Genomic DNA, 19,717 nt, shown 5'->3' with positions numbered 1-19,717 from the left:
CCTTTTCTTCTGTATGTGTTTAAACCCAGAACAAATGTCAATTTAACAATTTTATCCAATATTTAGATACATAGACACAGTGCACCTGTCTTCGCTCAACGTCAGCTGGGATCGGCTCCAGCGCCCTGCGACCCTAAATGGATAAGCGGTTTGGATAATGGATGGACGGACACAGTGCTGATAGATAGGAAGTGGCCAGTGGCCTCGTTGTCGAGGCACATACCATATAATCAAAATATATATTTATATCTTTACAGCATAGGCTAAATCTGATGAAACACTAACTCACACAGTCACAGCAAATTGCATTACGTTATGGTGTTATAAGTTAAATGTTCTCTCTCTTTGTCCACACTGTCCTTTCCTGAATAGTATCTAATAAACGACAAATGCCCTGAAGGATGATCCAATAATAAAGGACAAATGTGAATAGCTTAAGGTGGCCGAGCAGAGGGACAGAGGGAATGAAATTGAATGAGCAAAGAAAAGAGAGAGGAGAGAAGAAAAGCAGTAAGGGTGAAATTGTCATAGGAGGCATTCGGTTAAATAACAAGAACTGAGGATTGTGTGTGTGTGTGTGTGTGTGTGTGTGTGTGTGTGTGTGTGTGTGTGTGTGTGTGTGTGTGCGTTTGTTTGCTTCTGTCTATGTGGGTCCCAGACAACATTCTCCTTCTGGTTCACTCGAGAGTTTATCTGCTGTCTGTCTGCCAAAGAAAACACAGACACAGCACAGCACCCGCACACACAAACACACACTCTTGAAATTAGCATGACTAAAAACATATCTTGACATAAGTGAACGATGCCATGTTGAAGATACATGTTTCAGACAACATTACCATAAACTCTCCAAAAGTTGCACTTTATTCCAAATAATAACTCAATGAATATCAAAGAGTAAAGGAAGGTTTGGCAGTGTTGTAAGTCTTTTGAAAGATTATTTGGGAGCTGTTGAAATTTCGGAACTTCTGAAGCCAAATATTTATCAGAATTACATTAGATTAATTTACATGATTTATCCTTCAATAGCAACGGAAAGCTGTGTGAGAAACCAGACTCTGGTCTCTCATCTGACCATCTGGTAAAGAAAGACAGATATTCACTGTAGTGTGTGTGTGTGTGTGTGTGTGTGTGTGTGTGTGTGTGTGTGTGTGTGTGTGTGCGTGCGTGTGTTTATGTGTGTGTGTGTCTTTCCTTCGTTCTATTTAGTGGAACAACAAAACATTTAGTGGAACAACACACATGGAATTTACTCTGACTTTCGGAGTACACGTGTTTAATCTGTCTCCGTCTCTTGTCAGATCTCCCAGATGATCTCTGAGGACTCCAGAGAAGGTTTGACCGAGGCGGCCCTGAACCGCTACAACACACACTCTCCTTCACACACCAATTCAACATCAAACACAAACTCGCCCTCTCACACGCCAGCTGTAACCACGACCGCGTCGACCACCACCACCTCTGCTGCCGCCTCCTTCTTTGCCAGGTAAGATGCATTCAGATGATAACAACACTGTGGTCCTGTGTTTTGTTTAATCTCATGGGTGATTTTTGTTAGGATTTAGCTGCATTAAAGGGACTAGAATAATCAGTATAGGTCAGAATGTATGACCATTTCAGTAAAAACAAGGGTGTGCCATGCATTTTACCAGTGTATTTGTGCCAGATTCATCTTGGTTTATGGATACAGATTACCACTGTCCTGCTTACGCTGTCTCTTAAGTTGTCTAATAGAGCAGACAGATATAATGAATGGGAATACAATCTAAGAACTGCATTTCAAAATGTTGTAAAATGAAGTTGTTCGAAAAATTAAATCCTGTGATATAATGTTCTTAAATGCACTTAACTGTTTTTTTACGTGTTCATTCATAAATGATCTATCCAGTCAGCGACCGCTGATGAGCTGTGTAATCGAATCCAGAATAATGCAGAGCGACAACATGAATAAGACACTGGTAATCTGGGTGAATTATTGATGAATAAACATGGCAAGCTTGAAATGAATGAGTAAATTATTCATGGCTAACACAAGACTATGAGGGTGTCACGGTGTCTGAAGTATTGCTGAGACGTCGTATCAAATGAGTTGCGTTAAATCACATTTTGAATGATACCGTTGGTTTCCCTCCTCTCTTCTACAAGTACTCTCCTCCTTCTCTCATCTTCTCTATTGGTGTGTGCACATTTCTGTATTTTGTTTTCAGATAATTTAGTTTGTGTTTGATGTATGTGCTTCAGTGTGGCAGACAAAGTGCTGTCTGGCCTATAAGCACCTTTGACCAGGCGCAACTCGTAAATGATATGAGAATGCACATAAACACATACACGCGCACACACACACACTTTCTTTAGCTTTATTTCTATGACCCTTTGAACTTTCAGGTAACAAGGCCATTTCACAGGCCTTGTTACCTGGAACACAAACAAACAAACAAAAACACACACACACAGACACACACATCTGGTTGACATTTCAAGCATAGTACCAGCTGTAGTTGTGCTGATTTATGAGCATTAAACTTCTGAGTGAACAGTGTTTGTTTTATGGTACGGGTGTCACTGATTGTGGATACGTGCGTGTGTGTGTGTGTGTGGGTGTGTGTGTGTGTGGGTGTGGGTGTGGGTGTGTGTGTGTTTGTGTTTGTCAGTCTTTCTCCCCTGTTTCAGGCTCTATAATTACTGTAAATCTTCGATGCTGTGATCTGTAATGTCCTCTTCAATCACAGTGTCAGTGTTTGTTTTGTTTGCTTTTCAAAACTTCACATACATTTGTCTGCAATTTTCATATAATTTGTGTGTTGTGGGTGTGGTGGGATTTTAGTTTAATTGGCAAATGGTAACACTATACACTCTGTCACCTTGTGTGTGTGTGTGTGTGTGTTTATGGTCGATGGATGCAGCCATGCAGTGCTGTTAAATCCCATGGCTGTCTTAGTCTTTACTCTCAGACGTGGACTGCATACAGACAATCTTATTACGCACAAACACGAGCTCCCTCTTGCTCACCGTCTGCATACAGCAAAATCCCCATGTCCACCACATCTCCTCTCACCCGATCCCTTTCTTCCTCCAGATCCTCCTCTTTCTATCCCTTGTCTACATCTAATTGATTTCTGTTTTGCTCTCTATTTTGCTCCTCTCCTCCTTCGCTTTTGTTCTGCTTCTATGTTTTTCCAACTATTTCTCTGTCTCTGCATTGACCTTTTCTTTACCTCTACTAATGTGCACGAGAGTAATATCTTTCATTAGTACCGATCTGTCTGTGAATATGTCACACTCACGCAGTAGCGCTCCATCTTCTCTGTGCTGCAGTGGCCCTCAAGGGACGCCGGGCAAGAGGATAGAGACATGCTGCATGTGTGTGTGTGTGTGTGTGTGTGTGTGTGTGTGTGTGTGTGTGTGTGTGTATGTGTGTGGAGGCTCTCCTTCACTGGGGGAAGGGAGTTTCTATCAGTAAAGGATTTTTTCCTGCATGCTCCAAGGATTGGATCTTTGGGGATTTGGCGTGGTGTGTGTATGTGTGTGTGTGTGTGTGTGTGTTGTTGGAGGTAGCAGAGTAAATTAATATGTCCCAAGTGAATTTGTGAATTGGGAAGGCGTTGTTTTTTTGTGTACACTGTGTGGCTGTGGAACCACTCTCTTTCTCTGTTTACCTCTTGCTGCCTCTTTTTTCTTTCTTTTAAAAAAGTGTACTAAAATGGTGTAAAATGATAATTGGCCCCTAATGACGCACCACTTATAATGTAGGATTTGATGATTTAAATATCAACTACCCAATCACATCAGAACCACATTTGTTGTCTTTGCCCATGTGTCCTTTAACAGTACTTCAAAGTGGTCTTTTATTCTAACATTATTTCTAACACTATTTGCTCTTCGCGTGGCCTCGGTGTTTTCACTATCGGAGGCACCGGGAGTGCAGCAAAAAAAGATCCAACTTCACAGTTTTATCCATGCAATAGAAATCAAAACACCGAAAGCTCACAAACATTAGTTTCGGAAATTGCTTAGTTATAAGTGGTTTAACACATCACACAAAGAGTGTGCGTCATTCTGCTGTAATGAAAAAACTATTTAGTTCAGACAGATTAGTGACCAGCTCAGTTATCTACAGTATCGCAGACCAACGTGTGTGTTCGAGTACACATGAGCCAGAAGTATCATGTGGTCATCTTAAGCCATTGAAAACATCAATGTATTTATATTTTAATGCTTCGGCTTGTGTTACAGGATAGCATGGCAGATAGGAAATGTGTAAATTGGAGCCTACATGTACATGTCAATAGATAGATAGTGTCACTCAAGCCAGTTGGTCCACACAAGCCTTGTTGTTCCCCCCACAACACACACACGCACACACACACACACACACACACACACACACACACACACACACACACACACACACACACACACACACACACACACACAACATCGCTCTCTGTCTCTCCCTATATCTCCCTCCACTGACGGCCTGTTAAATAGAATGTAATTAGTTACTGAGTCGACAACATAGCCCACAGACACTAGTCATAAATCAGCTGTGTGTGTGTGTGTGTGCGTGTGTGTGTGTGTATCCTTTTCGACAGAGTCTTTGTATGTACGTGGCGAGTGTTTGTAGTTTTGTGGAAGGGAGAGGGAAACAAGGCAACAACACGTTAGTAGCTGCTGTCTTTGACCTGTGCTGCCTCCTAACAAGAGAGAGACACATGAAGGGACCGAGGGGAAGAGAGGCAAAGATGGGTGAAGGGATCAATATGTGTAAGGACGGCTGAATAGATGGTGGAGTGGAGAAGAAGGCAAAGGATGAAAGGATAAAAATAATGAGGAGGAAAGGAATACAATAGAGGGAAAGATAAGGGGATGGTTTTTGAGTGAGAGGGATTTGAAATAGAAAAAATAGTGAAGTGAAAGATGGAGGAGAGAGGAGGACTGACTGAATGTAATGGAGGAAGGGGAGGGGATAAAGGTGACAGTGGAAGAGCTGAGGGGTAGATAGATGGAGAGGATAGATGGAAAACAAGCACACTTCACTTTAGGGTTAGATTGGAATAGATCCACTTAACCAAATCCCAGGGCACTTGTCATCAAGCACTACCAATTAGATGGCGTTTGTGTGTGTGTCTACCATGCTTAAATTGTGCCATAGAATACACCAGTCAGGGTGAGAGAACATAATAATAGTGTAGTAACACACATACAAATATATAAGCGTGTTACAAAATTGATGTGGCTGACGGATTTAAAGGCTCCATTATAAAAACAATCACAACAAGTGAGTACCATTGCCCAGAGAGCAAGTGGGAATCTTCAGCAACAGAGTAACTGTGCATGAAACCATTATAGCCATGTCTCATCCGACAAGCACCGGCACTGCAGCAGCAGCACTGCAGCAGTTGCAGCAGCCTGTCGTTTCCATTGTTACATAGAAATCAAATGTAGATTTGAATACAAGCACATCTTCTTTAAAATTCTTGAGCCTCGTGTACCTTCGTGCTGCATATGGGGATCGGAGCATTGGAGTTATACAATAAAAAAAAAATTGCACTTTTGATTGCATTTGATGCAATATGTATAGAAGCAGAGCTGGCACACAATGAAAAAACAATTAGTGGTCTTCTTGTGGAGCTTTGTTTCAAACATAATGTAAAAACACATCCACAGTCACAAACACACCTACACACATTCACACACACAAATCCCCTGGGAGAGCTAGCCAAACGGTGAAACGCTTCGTCGTTCTCCGGGTCACTGAATCCACATCTTCGCCCATCTCCTCCCCCCACACACACCCCACACACACACACACACACACACACACACACACACACACACACACACACACACACACACACACACACACAGACAGACTCATTTCTGCAACCTGCTGCAGTTAATTGAAAGCCAATGGTGTGAGAATACGCCTCTTTGACAGAGAGTGTGTCAGGGCACAAGGTCTTCTCTCTATCTTGCTCTCTTTAAAATCAAAGAAATATATGTGAGGATAGATTAAAGCAGGACAGGGCAGAAAATTCCCGCCAGAGCACTTTTACTGGTGCTACATGTAACTCAGTTTGTCAGCAAATCTGCTAGTTTGAATTCTGGCTTCATAAATTGTAGAAAAGGAATTACACTGACGCGTATGAATACTTTTTACTAATGACAACAAATCATGTTCGCTGAATTACTGCCTGCAGATTTACTGTCCCTGGGTTTTCTGCAAGATTGCTCTCACTTAACCTTTATTCATCCCCCTGCATTTCTCTCTCAACGTGACCAAGGCTTTTGTCAAAATGAAAATAATGTATTTGTATCTATTCATCCATAACCCTTATTATCTGTACATGATCAACCACTCAGCAGCCTGTTCTAAGCCTTGAACATTAATGGTCACAAATTTAAGTCGAGATCAGTTACTAAGGTTAAAAAAGTTAACTGACCGACTAAACAAAATGAGTTTATTGAAGCTGCTGTTTATTGATCCACTTTCATTCCTGGAGTTCAGCTAGAAAACTGAGGAACATCTTTGTTGTCCTTCACTTCAGTTAATCCAGTAAAACTGTCTGTCAGGTGTTGCAAAGTTACTTTACCTAACTTTACTGTATGTTTGTACTTTTGTTGCTGATATCATTTGGCATTATTGCTCCATTAATAAACTTGATCTACTAAACATAGATTAGTTTTTAACTATGCTCTTTCAAAATTGTTACATTTTAAGTCAAATGCATGCATTGTATTTTATATCTATATATTTTGTATTTCAAATCTGAAACTCAAACTATGAATGTTAGATAAATGTAGAGTAAAACACACAATCTTTCCCAAAAGATCCTCAAGTAAAGCAGTTTCTTCCTTCCACTGGTGCTTGGTAAGAACTGCCTCATGTTGACTTTTTAGTTCATCTAGGTTGGAGCAGAAATTCAGTCTGTTATGTGGATATGCAGTGTTTCTGCAGGGAAAGAAAGAAAGAAAGAGAGTTAAAAAACGGATAAAAAGGTATACACTAGAGATGATGTGAAGTACCGTCGTGCTGACAGAGGCAGACAGGAAGACATTTCTGTGTTGAAGCAAGAAATGAGGAAGGAGACAGAAGCGAAATTTAGAAGTTGAAGTTAAAAGGAGACAGCAAATACGGAGAAGGCAGAATATATGGAGTATGAATATAATTTCTGGTGGCTCCTTTTCAACTGAATGCTATAGGGAATTGAGCTGCATAAAGCAAATGAACCACTCCCTATCCAGATGTTGCTACATATGTAAACAGCAGTGTGTGTGTGTGTGTGTGTGTGTGTGTGTGTGTGTGTGTGTGTGTGTGTGTGTGTGTGTGTGTGTGTGTGTGTGTGTGTGTGTGTGTAATTGAGTTCTATTCTTCAATTAGCATATTTGTCGATTGCCATGGCGGTACTGTGGCAAACTATGGGAGCATATAATTATAGCTGCATGTGCATGCAAATAAGCCACCATACCTGTCCTTCCTCATCTACTTAAAATGTTAAAATGTCTTTATTTAAACTACTGAGTGTGTGCAGTATTGTTTTTACAGTGATGGAGCGGAGTACATTGTTTTAAAAGATCAGTTTGATTGACTGGCTTCTCTTCTTTCCTCTCTTATGCTTTCCTCTCTCAGAGCTGCACAAAAGTTGAACTTAGCATCCAAGAAGAAGAAGCAGAAGACCGCGGCAGTCATGGCTCCAGTGACAACATCCTCACCGCCATGTGACCCCCCCTTGTTCCCCACCAATTTTAGCTCCGCCCTGTTGATGGTCCCGCCCCCAGCTCCACCCTGCCTTCTCCGTGCAGCCAACAAAATCAAAGATACACCTGGGCTTGGAAAGGTAAAGGAAATATACTTCCTCAAAATCTTTCTTAAAATATGTATAGTCTTCATTTTTTACATTTTTTTCAGAAAGTGGAGGCATTTGTTCATAATGGAGAATTTATATTAATTTATATATTTGGTAAGTGACATAATGCAATTTATTTTTATATCATAAATTCACTGACAGTTTAATGCTTTTTTTACAACATTATATTTAAAAAAATTGAACTTTTTAGCAAATGTCTAGTGTCAATTAATTCTGTGTCAGACACATTTAGTTAGTTATATAGTAATGTTATGATAGATAGACTCATCTTCCTTGACTTTTGAAGATAAATCCTGTATTTTGTTTCATTAAAAAACAGCCAAATCCAAGTCAGTTGATGTGAAACAGTTCTAATTTGTTAGTTGTATTAGTGTAGATTTCAGAAATTGGTCATTAGTGTAGTGAGGTTTCTATTTTTTCTTGCCTTATTAAATATAGACCGATTTTGTGGGCTACGGAGGTATTGATAACCAAAAAGTCTTCATTTTGATTAATAATTTATCCTTTATTAATTGCCCTGGCTACTGTATTTGTGAGTAGTTCAGTGTCAGTACTTGTACTTGGCGATCAGTCTGCCTGTCGGTCGGCCCACCACTGGCCGGTTTGTCCAAATGTATGTACTGGTGTGTGTGTGTGTGTGTGTGTGTGTGTGTGTGTGTGTGTGTGTGTGTGTGTGTGTGTGTCACCGGCCTCTGTACCATACTGGTGGAATGCAGACTAATGGTTACCACGGTAACACATCTCAGGCTGACAAAAGTCATCTGTCACCATTGCCAGCGGTTGATGGAACGGGCTTGTGTGTGTGTGTGTGTGTGTGTGTGTGTGTGTGTGTGTGTGTGTGTGTGTTGCGGATGTGAGGGGGTTTCATGCTTCTCAAGTGCGTGCAATATTGATCGTCCATGTAATGAGTTTTTAGTGCCCCCTCCTCCACAGTTTGAGTGAGAGACTCACTGACTCTGTGTTTGTGTGTGTCACTGCTGGAGAAAGAATGACGATGGAGGACAAAATCAAACAGACATCAAACAGTCATACGTCCATTCCGGTACACAGAGAGGGAAAGGGACCCCACACATCCTGTTGTGATCATGGGAATGAGTGAGAAACTGTACAGTGCATCACAGCTAGTTGTGCATACTGTATTTGTGAGCTCTTGTCTGTCTGTCTGTCTGTACTTGTATGTATGCTTGCATGTGTGGTGATGTGGGACATTTGACACTGAAGATGAAGATAGAAACAAAGGGAGGGAGATAGGGACATGACATGTAACAAAGGCTTGAAACAACTGTTAGTTGGCTTGTGCTGTCACCTTCCAGTCACTGGGGTCGAAAGATGTGACGTACCTTTACTTAAGTAACGAACATAAGTACAATTTGTATGTACTTGTATTACCTTTTCATTTTCCACTTCTTTATACTTCACCAAGTCAGAGGAAAATACTATGCTTAATATATTTGATAATTTAGTTACCCGTAGTTCTAAAATAATAGAAAAAATAATCAACAAATAGATTTTGACATTATTACATCAATGAGCCTTTATTGATCCAGAGAAAAAAAATACAAGCGAGCCAATAGTTTGTCAAGTAATTCATACAATGAAATACTATATGAATACTTTGGTCTGTTTCCCACACAGTCTCAATGTTGTAGTTTAGGTCTGGAAATAGACTGTATACAGGAAGTGGACGTACTCACCGTGTGAACAACCATTCGTTTTGAAACCTCGAGTTCAGCATTGATTTTTGGCCGTCACCATCTTGGTTTTTGGCCATCGGCATCTTGGCTTGCTTATTTGCAACCAGAAGTTGCACGAGAACAGTCGAATGCTGAATAAGAGATTTAAAACCAACTGAAAATGCTGAAATTAAGTTTCATGAACTGAAAATCCACTGTGAAAGGGTTTAAGCTGTAAGTAAAAAACACAGACAACTTCAAAACAACTAATCATTATTGATATTTCTAATGGTAAAGTTGCAAAGATATACAGACGTGTGGCTGTAGCCATGTTGGTAAAAAAAAAAAATGCTTTCACATGAAAATCTAGTTAGACATCTCATCATATTTAGTTGAGGCCTTTTATATTTTATTTGTCTTTTTTATGCTACTGATTATTTCATGTGTTGAGCAAAACAATAATAAAAAAGAAGGTTTTGCTTCAGCCCTCCTCTAAATCTTCATCTCCGTTTCTGTCCATATGGAGGTGACAGATGTCCCCTCAGTTGTCAGGGAGACAGATTCACACTCTCATATAAGCGCACTCACACACACAGCAGCCAAATTATACTGACATTATACACCCCTACACTACAAGCCCATATAAAGTACACATTATAAACCACATACACACAAACCGTCTTCACCGTCATTCTCATTCTGGCTTCTGTTTCTTCTCACTATGATCTTCTCGGCTCTTAGCAGTGATTAGCTTGTCTGGCCGGCCGCGCTGCTACTAATGTTTAATTTACAACTGTCAGACAGCCCCCCTTTTCACAGTCATGTGGACGTCTCACAGTAATCATTCAGGTGTGATCTGTGTTGTGGTGGACTTCTGATAAAGGTGTCCAGTTGTTTTAGCTACACGTACCCACTTTGTCTTCCTGTTGCCCTGCTGGCAGACAGCTCCTTCCAACTGCGACAAATGGAGAATACAAAATAGAAAAACAGTGTGTGAACAGCAAATCCATTGAAAGAAATCTTAATTATTTTTTCTGTGTCTTTATTCCATTGTTAAAAGGAGGAGCTTTATATTTTGTCAGTTCTTGTACGAATTAAACAAAGAAGATACACCTTGTTAATTGTTATATTTTGATGGAGCCAGGGCAGCTGTACTTTATGCTACGCTTGGCGGAGCGTTTTCTGGCCTTAACATCTTGAATCATGGTGGTGAGTATGGCAATTTATTTGAATTGCCTATATTTATCCAGTGTTTCTGATGCGTTATCCTTTGTTTCAACAATTGCTCTTGGCACCACGGCGCAAGCCTCTACAAATGGCCTGCAGAAAGGCATTCATGCTCGACGCGTTGTTCTTCGCAGTATTTTCAGGAGCGCTAGAGGGCGTACAAACACAAAATGGACTGTCAACAAACAAGAAGACAACCAGTGTTGAAACGCCATAAAACAACCTCCTCATTGTCAAGGAGGAATTGTGATTAACTGTGAACTCATATGCCATTATACAAGCCGGGCTGAGACAGAAGTTGAGTGTTGAAAGCACGTTAGGACGTGAAAGTTGAATATCCTGTAAACAATTACATGTGGATTCATATAACCTCGACTTTCAAAAGCATTTTAAAGGAAATGGTTGCCTTCGTAAAATCCTCAGACATGTTAACAAGACTTGTATCAGCGGATTTTTTTGTGACAGTCTAGTCTGAAAAGCCCAGTAACAAAAATGCATAGGTGCTGTGGTGACGTGTTGATGACTTTCTGGCACGTGCACCATATGCACCAAACTTTAGATGGCTCTCGCTGATATAGTTTGGAATGAAATGGGGAATGAAATAAGGACAGGACATGTACCAAGGCATGAAAATATTCTGTTTTTTGGAACATAACAAGCCTCTCCTGTGAAATCAATTGTAGCTTGCCAAAGCCTAATCACACACACACATGTACACACACACACACACACACACACACACACACACACACACACACACACATACAAATGTACACATGCACACACACATACACACATGCATATAGGAAGAAAATGGCTGTGGTGACATTTCTCAAGCAAAAATGTCACCTGCAGTGGGGGTCGGCTCCCTGCTGAAATGGCATTTGCACAGATTTCACGCTCACACACACACATGCACACAGGCTGGCATGCTCAAAAATTTATAGGATTATAGTTTACAATGAAAGATGTCAAGGAAGTGGCAAAGCCCCTGGTGGTAGTGTGTATGATACATCCTGCAGAATACATGGGCTTGTCTGCCAGTGTGATGGGGCTTTAGTGTTCTTCACGATGTTAATATGGCAGAAAACAGATTGAGACATCACATTGAAAGTCAGGGGAAATCAACCTGCACAGGTCACATACACTGGCTGTGTGTGTGTGTATGTGTGTGTGTTAGAGAGAGAGAGAGAGAGAGAGAGAGAGAGAGAGAGAGAGGGAGAGAGAGAGAGAAAGGGGGCGGCTCTATTTCAAACTCCACTCAGTATTTCTATATACACGATGCTTCTCTACGTGTGTTGTTGGTAAGCTCCGTTTCACTTTAATCAAATCAGCCAGCTGGGAGCCTTTCATTCAGACCCCTGACTGCTGGGGCAAGTTTGGAGCAATCGAGGAAGTAAGGCTGTGTACATATTATTTATTAGAAAACCAACTGCAATTACATAAAGCAGAGACACCTTTTTTAAGCTGTCAGATAAAAAATTGTTTATGAAGAATCCTGATCTGAAATTGAGGAAGACATCTTATTTTCAGATTTTTTGCAAAGTTTGAAAGCCACTGAGTGTCATTTAGCAGCAGTTGAGGGAGACAAATGCATTATTTGATTAGAACACATGTGTATTACTGCTGAACTACGAAGTTACTATTCAGTCTGCCTGTTGGTCGGCTCACCACTGGTCCAGACAGAGTCTCAATCTCAAATCTAATACCATATCTCTACAAATATTGGATGCATTATCAATATATTCGGAAAACACATTCATGTTCCCACAGGATTTATTATAGTAACTCTATTAATACCTTAATTAAATCTATTGCAAGGTCAATTTTTTAATTTGTCAAATACTTGGTTTATCCCCAAATTCCTGCAAAAGGTGTCTCCACAGGTCAAATTGTACGAGCTTTTATGACCACATGACTGTATAATTTGTCCTTCGAGATTGCTTACATGTAAATACATGGTAAATATTACCTGCCACACATGAGCTGTCTTTATCAACATGCTAACCCACTAATCTAATGGTGATTATAATAAACATTATTCCCGCCAAATATCAGCATTTAAACCATTGTGTTCGTGGCTATGTTGGCATGTCGACGCAAAGTTTAAAGTTTTGGTTTACCGTAGTCTCTTTCTCAATTTTACTTTATGGAGAAAAGTATTTTTGGAACCACAAACTGTAATTACACAGTTTGGCCACTATGTAAAATTTGCTTGAAGGCCTGAGGCTCTTCCAGGGGGCTTACAGCCTCACAGAGGCGCGAGCGTGTCTTGTTCAAGGCTGGATCACAAATACATGAGCCATGTCACAGTTGCCCTGGGGCTTTTAAAGTCTTCTGTAAGCTGTCTGCTGCACTTCACCCACAGTTCTGTATCACAACTGATTTACATACAGCAGTTTAATGTATCTGAAGAGGGATAAGAAATATTATCAAAATGTTAAAATGAAAGCTAACATGGCGTAGTCTCTCTCCTCTTTTCTCCCCTCTCTCACCTATCTTCACCGTATCTCTCTTATCAATGGATAAGGCTTATCTCTTACCTTGCCATCCCTTTATCCCAACCCTCTCTGCTCTTCTCCATATCTGAATGACAATGAAGGATTGTATGAGTTTTTTCCCTGAGCTCTTTCATTCCAGCAGCCAACATTTTGCACACACACACACACACACATGCACCCTCACAAATTGCGACTTGACCTTGGGGGAAAATGATGCCATGACAGCTAATCAATTTTTAATAGCAGCAACGATCCCTCTCAGGCCACAAGCTGTGTGCTCTGTCATGAGTGAGTATGTGCAAGTGCATTTTCCACAGGCATCTGTGTGTCTTCATGCCTATCTGGGAGTCTGTGTGTCTTGTATCTAAATGAGGGAGTGAGTCTGTTATGGGTTTCAAATTTGTCTCAGCCATGGTTATGGTTCTCCTGTGCCTCCATCTCCTCCAGAGGGCTTAGCAATATGACCTGGGTCTCCAGCAACGTGGCGTCGGTGTTGGCTAAACATGAAAATGCTTCTTGCTAATGGTCTTATTTACTAATTAAGGTCATATAGAGGCATCAAGATTTAATTTAGAGTAGATGAAGTTCCTCACATTGAGTTAACATAGACTGTTTCGCAATATGTTATTCAAAATAGCAAGGCTGTGTTATTTCACCATCTTTTAGGTAGTATAGTGGCTCATCTTTGTTGAAACCTGAGAGCTGTAAGATATATGCAGCACTTCCATCTAATGATACCATTCTCTGAGCTTGAATGAATAAATTGCTTGAAATTAGAATGTATCTAATGTTTGTAGCTATGTTTCTGTACATGTCTTTTCACAAATGTGTGTTTCTGCAGTCTTTTTGAACCAATTAGAGCTCAGTCTCAGTCTCTTATTGATTTTCCAGCCAATAGTAATGAAGCACTGCTGTGAGGGACTATCGAACAATCTTTTCTCAGCTTGGGCTTGTTTGTTGCTGTTTAGCTGGATTCCTTTACTTAAATTGACTCAGACTTCATTGTGTCTGATGAAGGGAGCTGTAGTGTATAAGGGGTTAGTTTCCCAGGTGAAAAAGGGACGCCTTGCCTAAACAACTGTCACAACATATTACTTTTATTACTTTTAGAAATTAACCACAAGGCGGGATCAACGGTGGTATTGTAGTTTAATAGACACACACAACCTACACTTCAAAACACATTACATTAGAACACAGATATCAATCGTTCCCCAAAGCAAATGGAAGTTCAATATTCACCCAGACTTGTTGAAAAAGTCAAAGAAACACTTCCGTCTCAAGCAGGGTTAGGGTTAATAATAATAATATGTACCCAACCTGGGCACACATTAGAGGCTGTATGTTTATATGTAGCCGACTGAAGGCTATGTTTCTTAAACCAAACTGTATTAGTATGTCTTATTTTTCTGAAACAAACACCACAAACTCCTCTCTATTCTGTCTTTTTCATGAGTAGAAGCTCTGTGTTCTTGCCACCATGTGTGCCTGTACGTCATTCTGGCTGCAGCACTTTGCCACATGTATTGATTCATCATTGGATTGAGGCCAAGGGTCCTTTGAGAATGTCGTAAATGTGGGTTTGATCACACTTGCAGACACACAATTGCACAATTAGGCTAAACGCAGGTTTAGTGTGAACGTCCCAATCAAAAATGTTATGTTTTTGTTTGTTTCTGGAGACCAAAGGCTGTTGTCTGGTTGGTCACCGCTGCAGATCTTTGATATTTGTTTAAAAAATAAAAGAATATGAGTTCTGACACCCTCAATATTTTGAGAAGTGGACATGGAATCACATTATGGTCTCCATGTCCACATTTATACATGAGACACACACACACACACACACACACACACACACACACACACACACACACACACACACACACACACACACACACACACTCTTGTCTTTTACACTCTTAGACATGACGAGGAAATGGGCTCTCAGGGGGGGAAGACTTTATGAGTTACGCCTTGTAAAGTGTGCAACAGTAAAAATCCCCCCCCCTCCCTCCCAGGCCCCCCAGACTCATACTGACGTGAAGGGCTCTTTTATTTGGGTCAGGAGAGGGCGTAGCACTGCATCTAAGTGCAAGTGTGTGTGTGTGTGTGTGTGTGTGTGTGTGTGTGTGTGTGTGTGTGTGTGTGCTTGAGAGAGTGTGTTATTCATCAGATTCAGAGTCAGAATCAACTTTAATGGCCATGTACATTTTCACCTTTGGAATTTGACACCAGTTTCACTTTGCTTTTCGTACTTGTTTATAATAAGCAAAAGATAAATATAAAAAAGACACACAAAAAAGAAGACATTAAAGAAAACAGAAAAACACTAAACAGTGGTCCAGGTCCATTACTGAGTTTTTGAGAAATGCTATTCCCCTGACATCAGGCCTTAGTTTCCTCGGTTTTCCAGGTCACCAAGGTTACACATATATTGTATTTGGGTGGCATCTCAGTTTATCTTGCAACTCATTTATGGACACACTTTAAAATTTATAATTAGCTTCATCTTAGAAAGATTTCAACACAAACACTCTATTTTACACACTCACACAATTTATTCAACGAAATTTCTCAAATGGCCTATGGTCATTTCATGATGCAACCAAAGGAAAGCCTGTTAATGTGCCTTATTAGGTGTGTGTGTGTGTGTGTGTGTGTGTGTGTGTGTGTGTGTGTGTGTGTGTGTGTGTGTGTGTGTGTGTGTGTGTGTGTGTGTGTGTGTGTGTGTGTGTGGGTGGGTGTGTTGCAGAAAGAGCGAGAGATAAATATGCATAAAAATGGCAACAAAGTCTGAGGATGTAATTTGCCTTTGTGCTTTTGACACGGCAGTATATGAGTTACCAGCAGGCTTTTATAAAACACTTATCCTTCTAGGTGATTGTGTTCAGTTCAATATGACCTTTTTCTGGTTGCCTTTGTCTCTTTGCTTCAGTGCGATTAAATAAATTACAGCAAATCATTTGGACCATTTTTTAATGTCTTTTGTGGAAAATTTCTATGTTAATGATGTTATCTATCATACTAATGATAGATAACAGGAGAGGTTATTTAATTAATAGTCCAATTTATTTCAGATATAAAGTCAAGCTCAAACATAAATATGCTGTACATTTCACAGACATTATATGATCCAAAGACTTAAAGATGCATAGTTTAACTCAACGACGTCTTCTGTTTATTCTGTGAGACTCAGAGTGCAGTGGGGGTTTGGAGTTGAGTGTTTTGGGATTACTGTGTGATTCGTTTACCCGTAGTGATGTTCAACTGGTAACGCAGTGTAGAATCACACTTCAGACGATGATTCATCTGTGCTAACAAGCACAAACAGACGAAAGATCTCTCCTCCCCTCTTTCTTTCCTTCTTCGGAGCCACATAAACACAGTAGTCTCTTTTCATCTGCCCTGTTGAGAAAATCCTACCTGGTTTAGAAAACCCATGGTGAAATAAGATTGGAAATAGATCTCATTTATTTTTTCGTTGGTCACAGTGTGCTATTAGGTAAAGTTGAGTTAGCACACATTTATGAAATATTACAATACAACTGAGAGTATCCTGTTTACTCTCAATCTAGGTGTTAAAGTCTAAAGGACTAAAGTCATTTAGAAAAGGGTTAAAATCTAAAGGACTTTAACCCCTGCAGATATATTAAAATACTCTTATCCATCTATCCTTTGATTCTCTAAACTCCTTTATCCTTGTCGGGGTTTAGAGGTCCCCGCACTGCACTGAGAAACAGGTACACACAGATGCTGAATCCTCATTCATAGTTTGGATCTTTTTAAGGATGTAGTCCACAGATTAAATGATAAAGCGGGCTATGCTTTAGGGCGTGGCTACCTTGTGATTGGCAGGTCACTCCCACAATGTTGTCTGGTCTGGGTGTTGTCCATGTTACAACTTTAACCCTTTCATAGTGTGTTTTCAGTTCATGAAAGCTTACTGTATCCATTTTTGCCTCAAACTTATATTCAGCATTTGGTTGTACTCCACCGTCTCATGCCACTCCTTGCTGCACAAAGCCAAGTTGGTGACGGCCCAAACTCCAAACCTCGAGGCTTCAAAACAGCAGTCCACAACCAATGGGCGACGTCCACTTCTAACCACAAGGGCCCCCTAGTCCCCTCAGCACTTACAGTGTGAGGAGAGTACAGAGCTGTACAACTGAGCAACAATATGCTGTGACATAATAGAAAATGAACATGTAAGTCAGCTCATTCAGCATAACAGTTAAAATGGAGTCATATCATGGCAAGATGTCTGCTATTTAATTTACTGTAATTAGCTCTCCCTGTATTTTAACAAACTGCCCAAATGATTCAGTTTGGTTCCAGTGAGAGCTTTATGAAGCAACGTGTCACACAGGTGATGTGCAATGTTGTAAAGGGAAAATAAGGGTAAAAGACAGCAAGAGATTTGTCAACAAAGTAAAAAAGTATAACTCTTAAAGGTAAAAAGATTCATATACCTTACACTTCCCCCCATACACTTTATAATCCATCCACTGTCAGTGTAAATATGCAATATATTTGATGATCATTCTCTGAGACAGTTGGTGTGGTTAAGACTGAATCCATAAAGCTTTCATTGCATCTGGCACTCTGTGTCATTCATCTGTTTTAACCAAGACTCTCTCCAGAAGGAAAAATCTGGGGTAAATCTGATGGATAATCATGAAGCATGTTGCAGGAAGAAAAATTTAGTGACAAACATCGAGGGGAAAAAAAACAGCCGTACTGAATCAAAATAGTGAAATAAGCAGTGAGAGATCAAAAGAGTGAGAGAGAGAGCCAAAGTCTAATTCACCCAGATGAACCAGAGGAGGATCAAGAGAACAAAAATAAACTGTTGGAAAAGACCTCAAACTTTTGAAACATCTTCAACTAACATAGAAAAGGTTGTTTATATGGTAAAATGTTCTGGAGCTCACTCAAATTCAATGACGCAGCATTTTGCTTCCTCTGATATCAAAGAAAACAACAGCAGCTGTCAGGCGGTAAATTGTTGTTGCTAACAGTTTATGACAGGAGTGGGAGCAAAGTAGAGTGAAAGGAGGAGAGAAAGCTAAAACCGGGATCCTGCACTTCAGGCATTTGATATGTTGCAGCAAGCTGAAGCCAGACAGGAGAGGTGATGAGGAAAAAAAGGGACAGGATTTGGGATAGTGGGAGGAAGAGATAGTGAATGAGTGACACGTGAAGGAGGGGTAGAGAAGAAGAAGAACTTAGTGTGAATAAGAGGCTGAGAGAGGATGTTCATATTCATGTTAGTGTGAAAAGAAACAAAGAGCTGCATGTACAGAAGGCACAGATGAGCTCTGATGTCTTCTTGCAACAATCCACCAGTATGATCAAATCTGTTCATAGTTTCCAGGTGTGTAGGTTTTTCTGAAAGTCTTGTAGTTATACGGCAGGCGCATGTTAGTGACGTTGGTCTGCAGCAGTGAAACTACAATGTTCTGACTACAATAAAGCTATCTTAAATACTTTGTCCGTCTTCTTACAGTGTTGCTTAACGCAGACGATCTAAACAACCCGGTAAAAATATTACTTTATGAACGAGTTTGGAATAGAAATGAAAGAAGGGATATGTAAGTGAAACCAAGGTTTTTTACACAGAGAGTACAAAGCTAAACTGTCTCTTCAGTTTCAAACATGCTAAATTAAATATGTTCTCCCACTAACTGTGTGTCATATATGTGCGTCTTATATCCCTTTTTGTTGTTATGGTTTATATTATGTATACACCACACAACTCACTATGACCTAGAAGGGTTTTATTGTAATGAATAGTTGATTTGAGAGATGGTGATCAGAAACATGACTCAGACTCAAGAGCTCATCCACTTTTTTTATTTGAATCAATAACACTCTGTTGTTTCACTCGCATGTTTTCTGTGTCTTACCCTTAGGTAAAAGTAATGGTCCGTGTGTGCCCGGAGTCTCAGTTGGACGCAGCCGAGTCCAGTTCCTTCCTTAAAGTTGATCCCAGGAAGAAACAAATCACCATCATGGACCCCTCAGTCAATCAGTCACCAAGCGCTGCCTCCCAGAAAAAGGCCGCAGCCAATCAGGTCCCACCAAAGATGTTCACCTTTGATGCTGCTTTCCCTCCTGATGCATCACAGGTCAGATACAATATTATGAGTTGAATAAAAAAAAAAAGATGTGTTTTGTATATAAAACCTTCCATTACCCACAGAGGTTTGCAATTCAAATAATACAAAATATACACTATACGCAGAACTTAAGACCCACCAATGCCACGGTGAGCTGCTGAGTGGATTATCTCAAATATGTAGTTCCATGCATGAGATGACCTTTCTGACTTTCTGCAAAAAGAGCTTACTCAGCTAAAACAATCTACAGAAGTGCCAACAGACTGGTGACAAACAGGCTGCAAAGCCACCACGGGTGCCACCTCCATCAGAATGAAATTCAATTT

General features: G+C 40.3%; 1 protein-coding gene across 1 annotated transcript in view; it reads left to right on the top strand.

Annotated features, from left to right (window-relative positions):
* The window catches only part of kif26ba (kinesin family member 26Ba), a 77,397-nt gene that overhangs the window by 33,466 nt on the left and 24,214 nt on the right, over window positions 1–19,717 (top strand). Inside the window, exons 4-6 of the mRNA XM_068592786.1 lie at window positions 1,302–1,486; window positions 7,631–7,838; window positions 19,185–19,400. Of these exons, the coding sequence (XP_068448887.1) occupies window positions 1,302–1,486; window positions 7,631–7,838; window positions 19,185–19,400 (609 nt within the window). The remainder of the gene's footprint in view (window positions 1–1,301; window positions 1,487–7,630; window positions 7,839–19,184; window positions 19,401–19,717) is intronic.

Source organism: Clinocottus analis, unplaced genomic scaffold (assembly GCF_023055335.1).
Source record: "Clinocottus analis isolate CAN_PGR_092001 unplaced genomic scaffold, fCliAna1.0.p SCAF_1, whole genome shotgun sequence".
NCBI classification, from domain to species: Eukaryota; Metazoa; Chordata; class Actinopteri; order Perciformes; family Cottidae; genus Clinocottus; species Clinocottus analis.
This window is presented reverse-complemented; position numbering and strand designations above follow the sequence as displayed.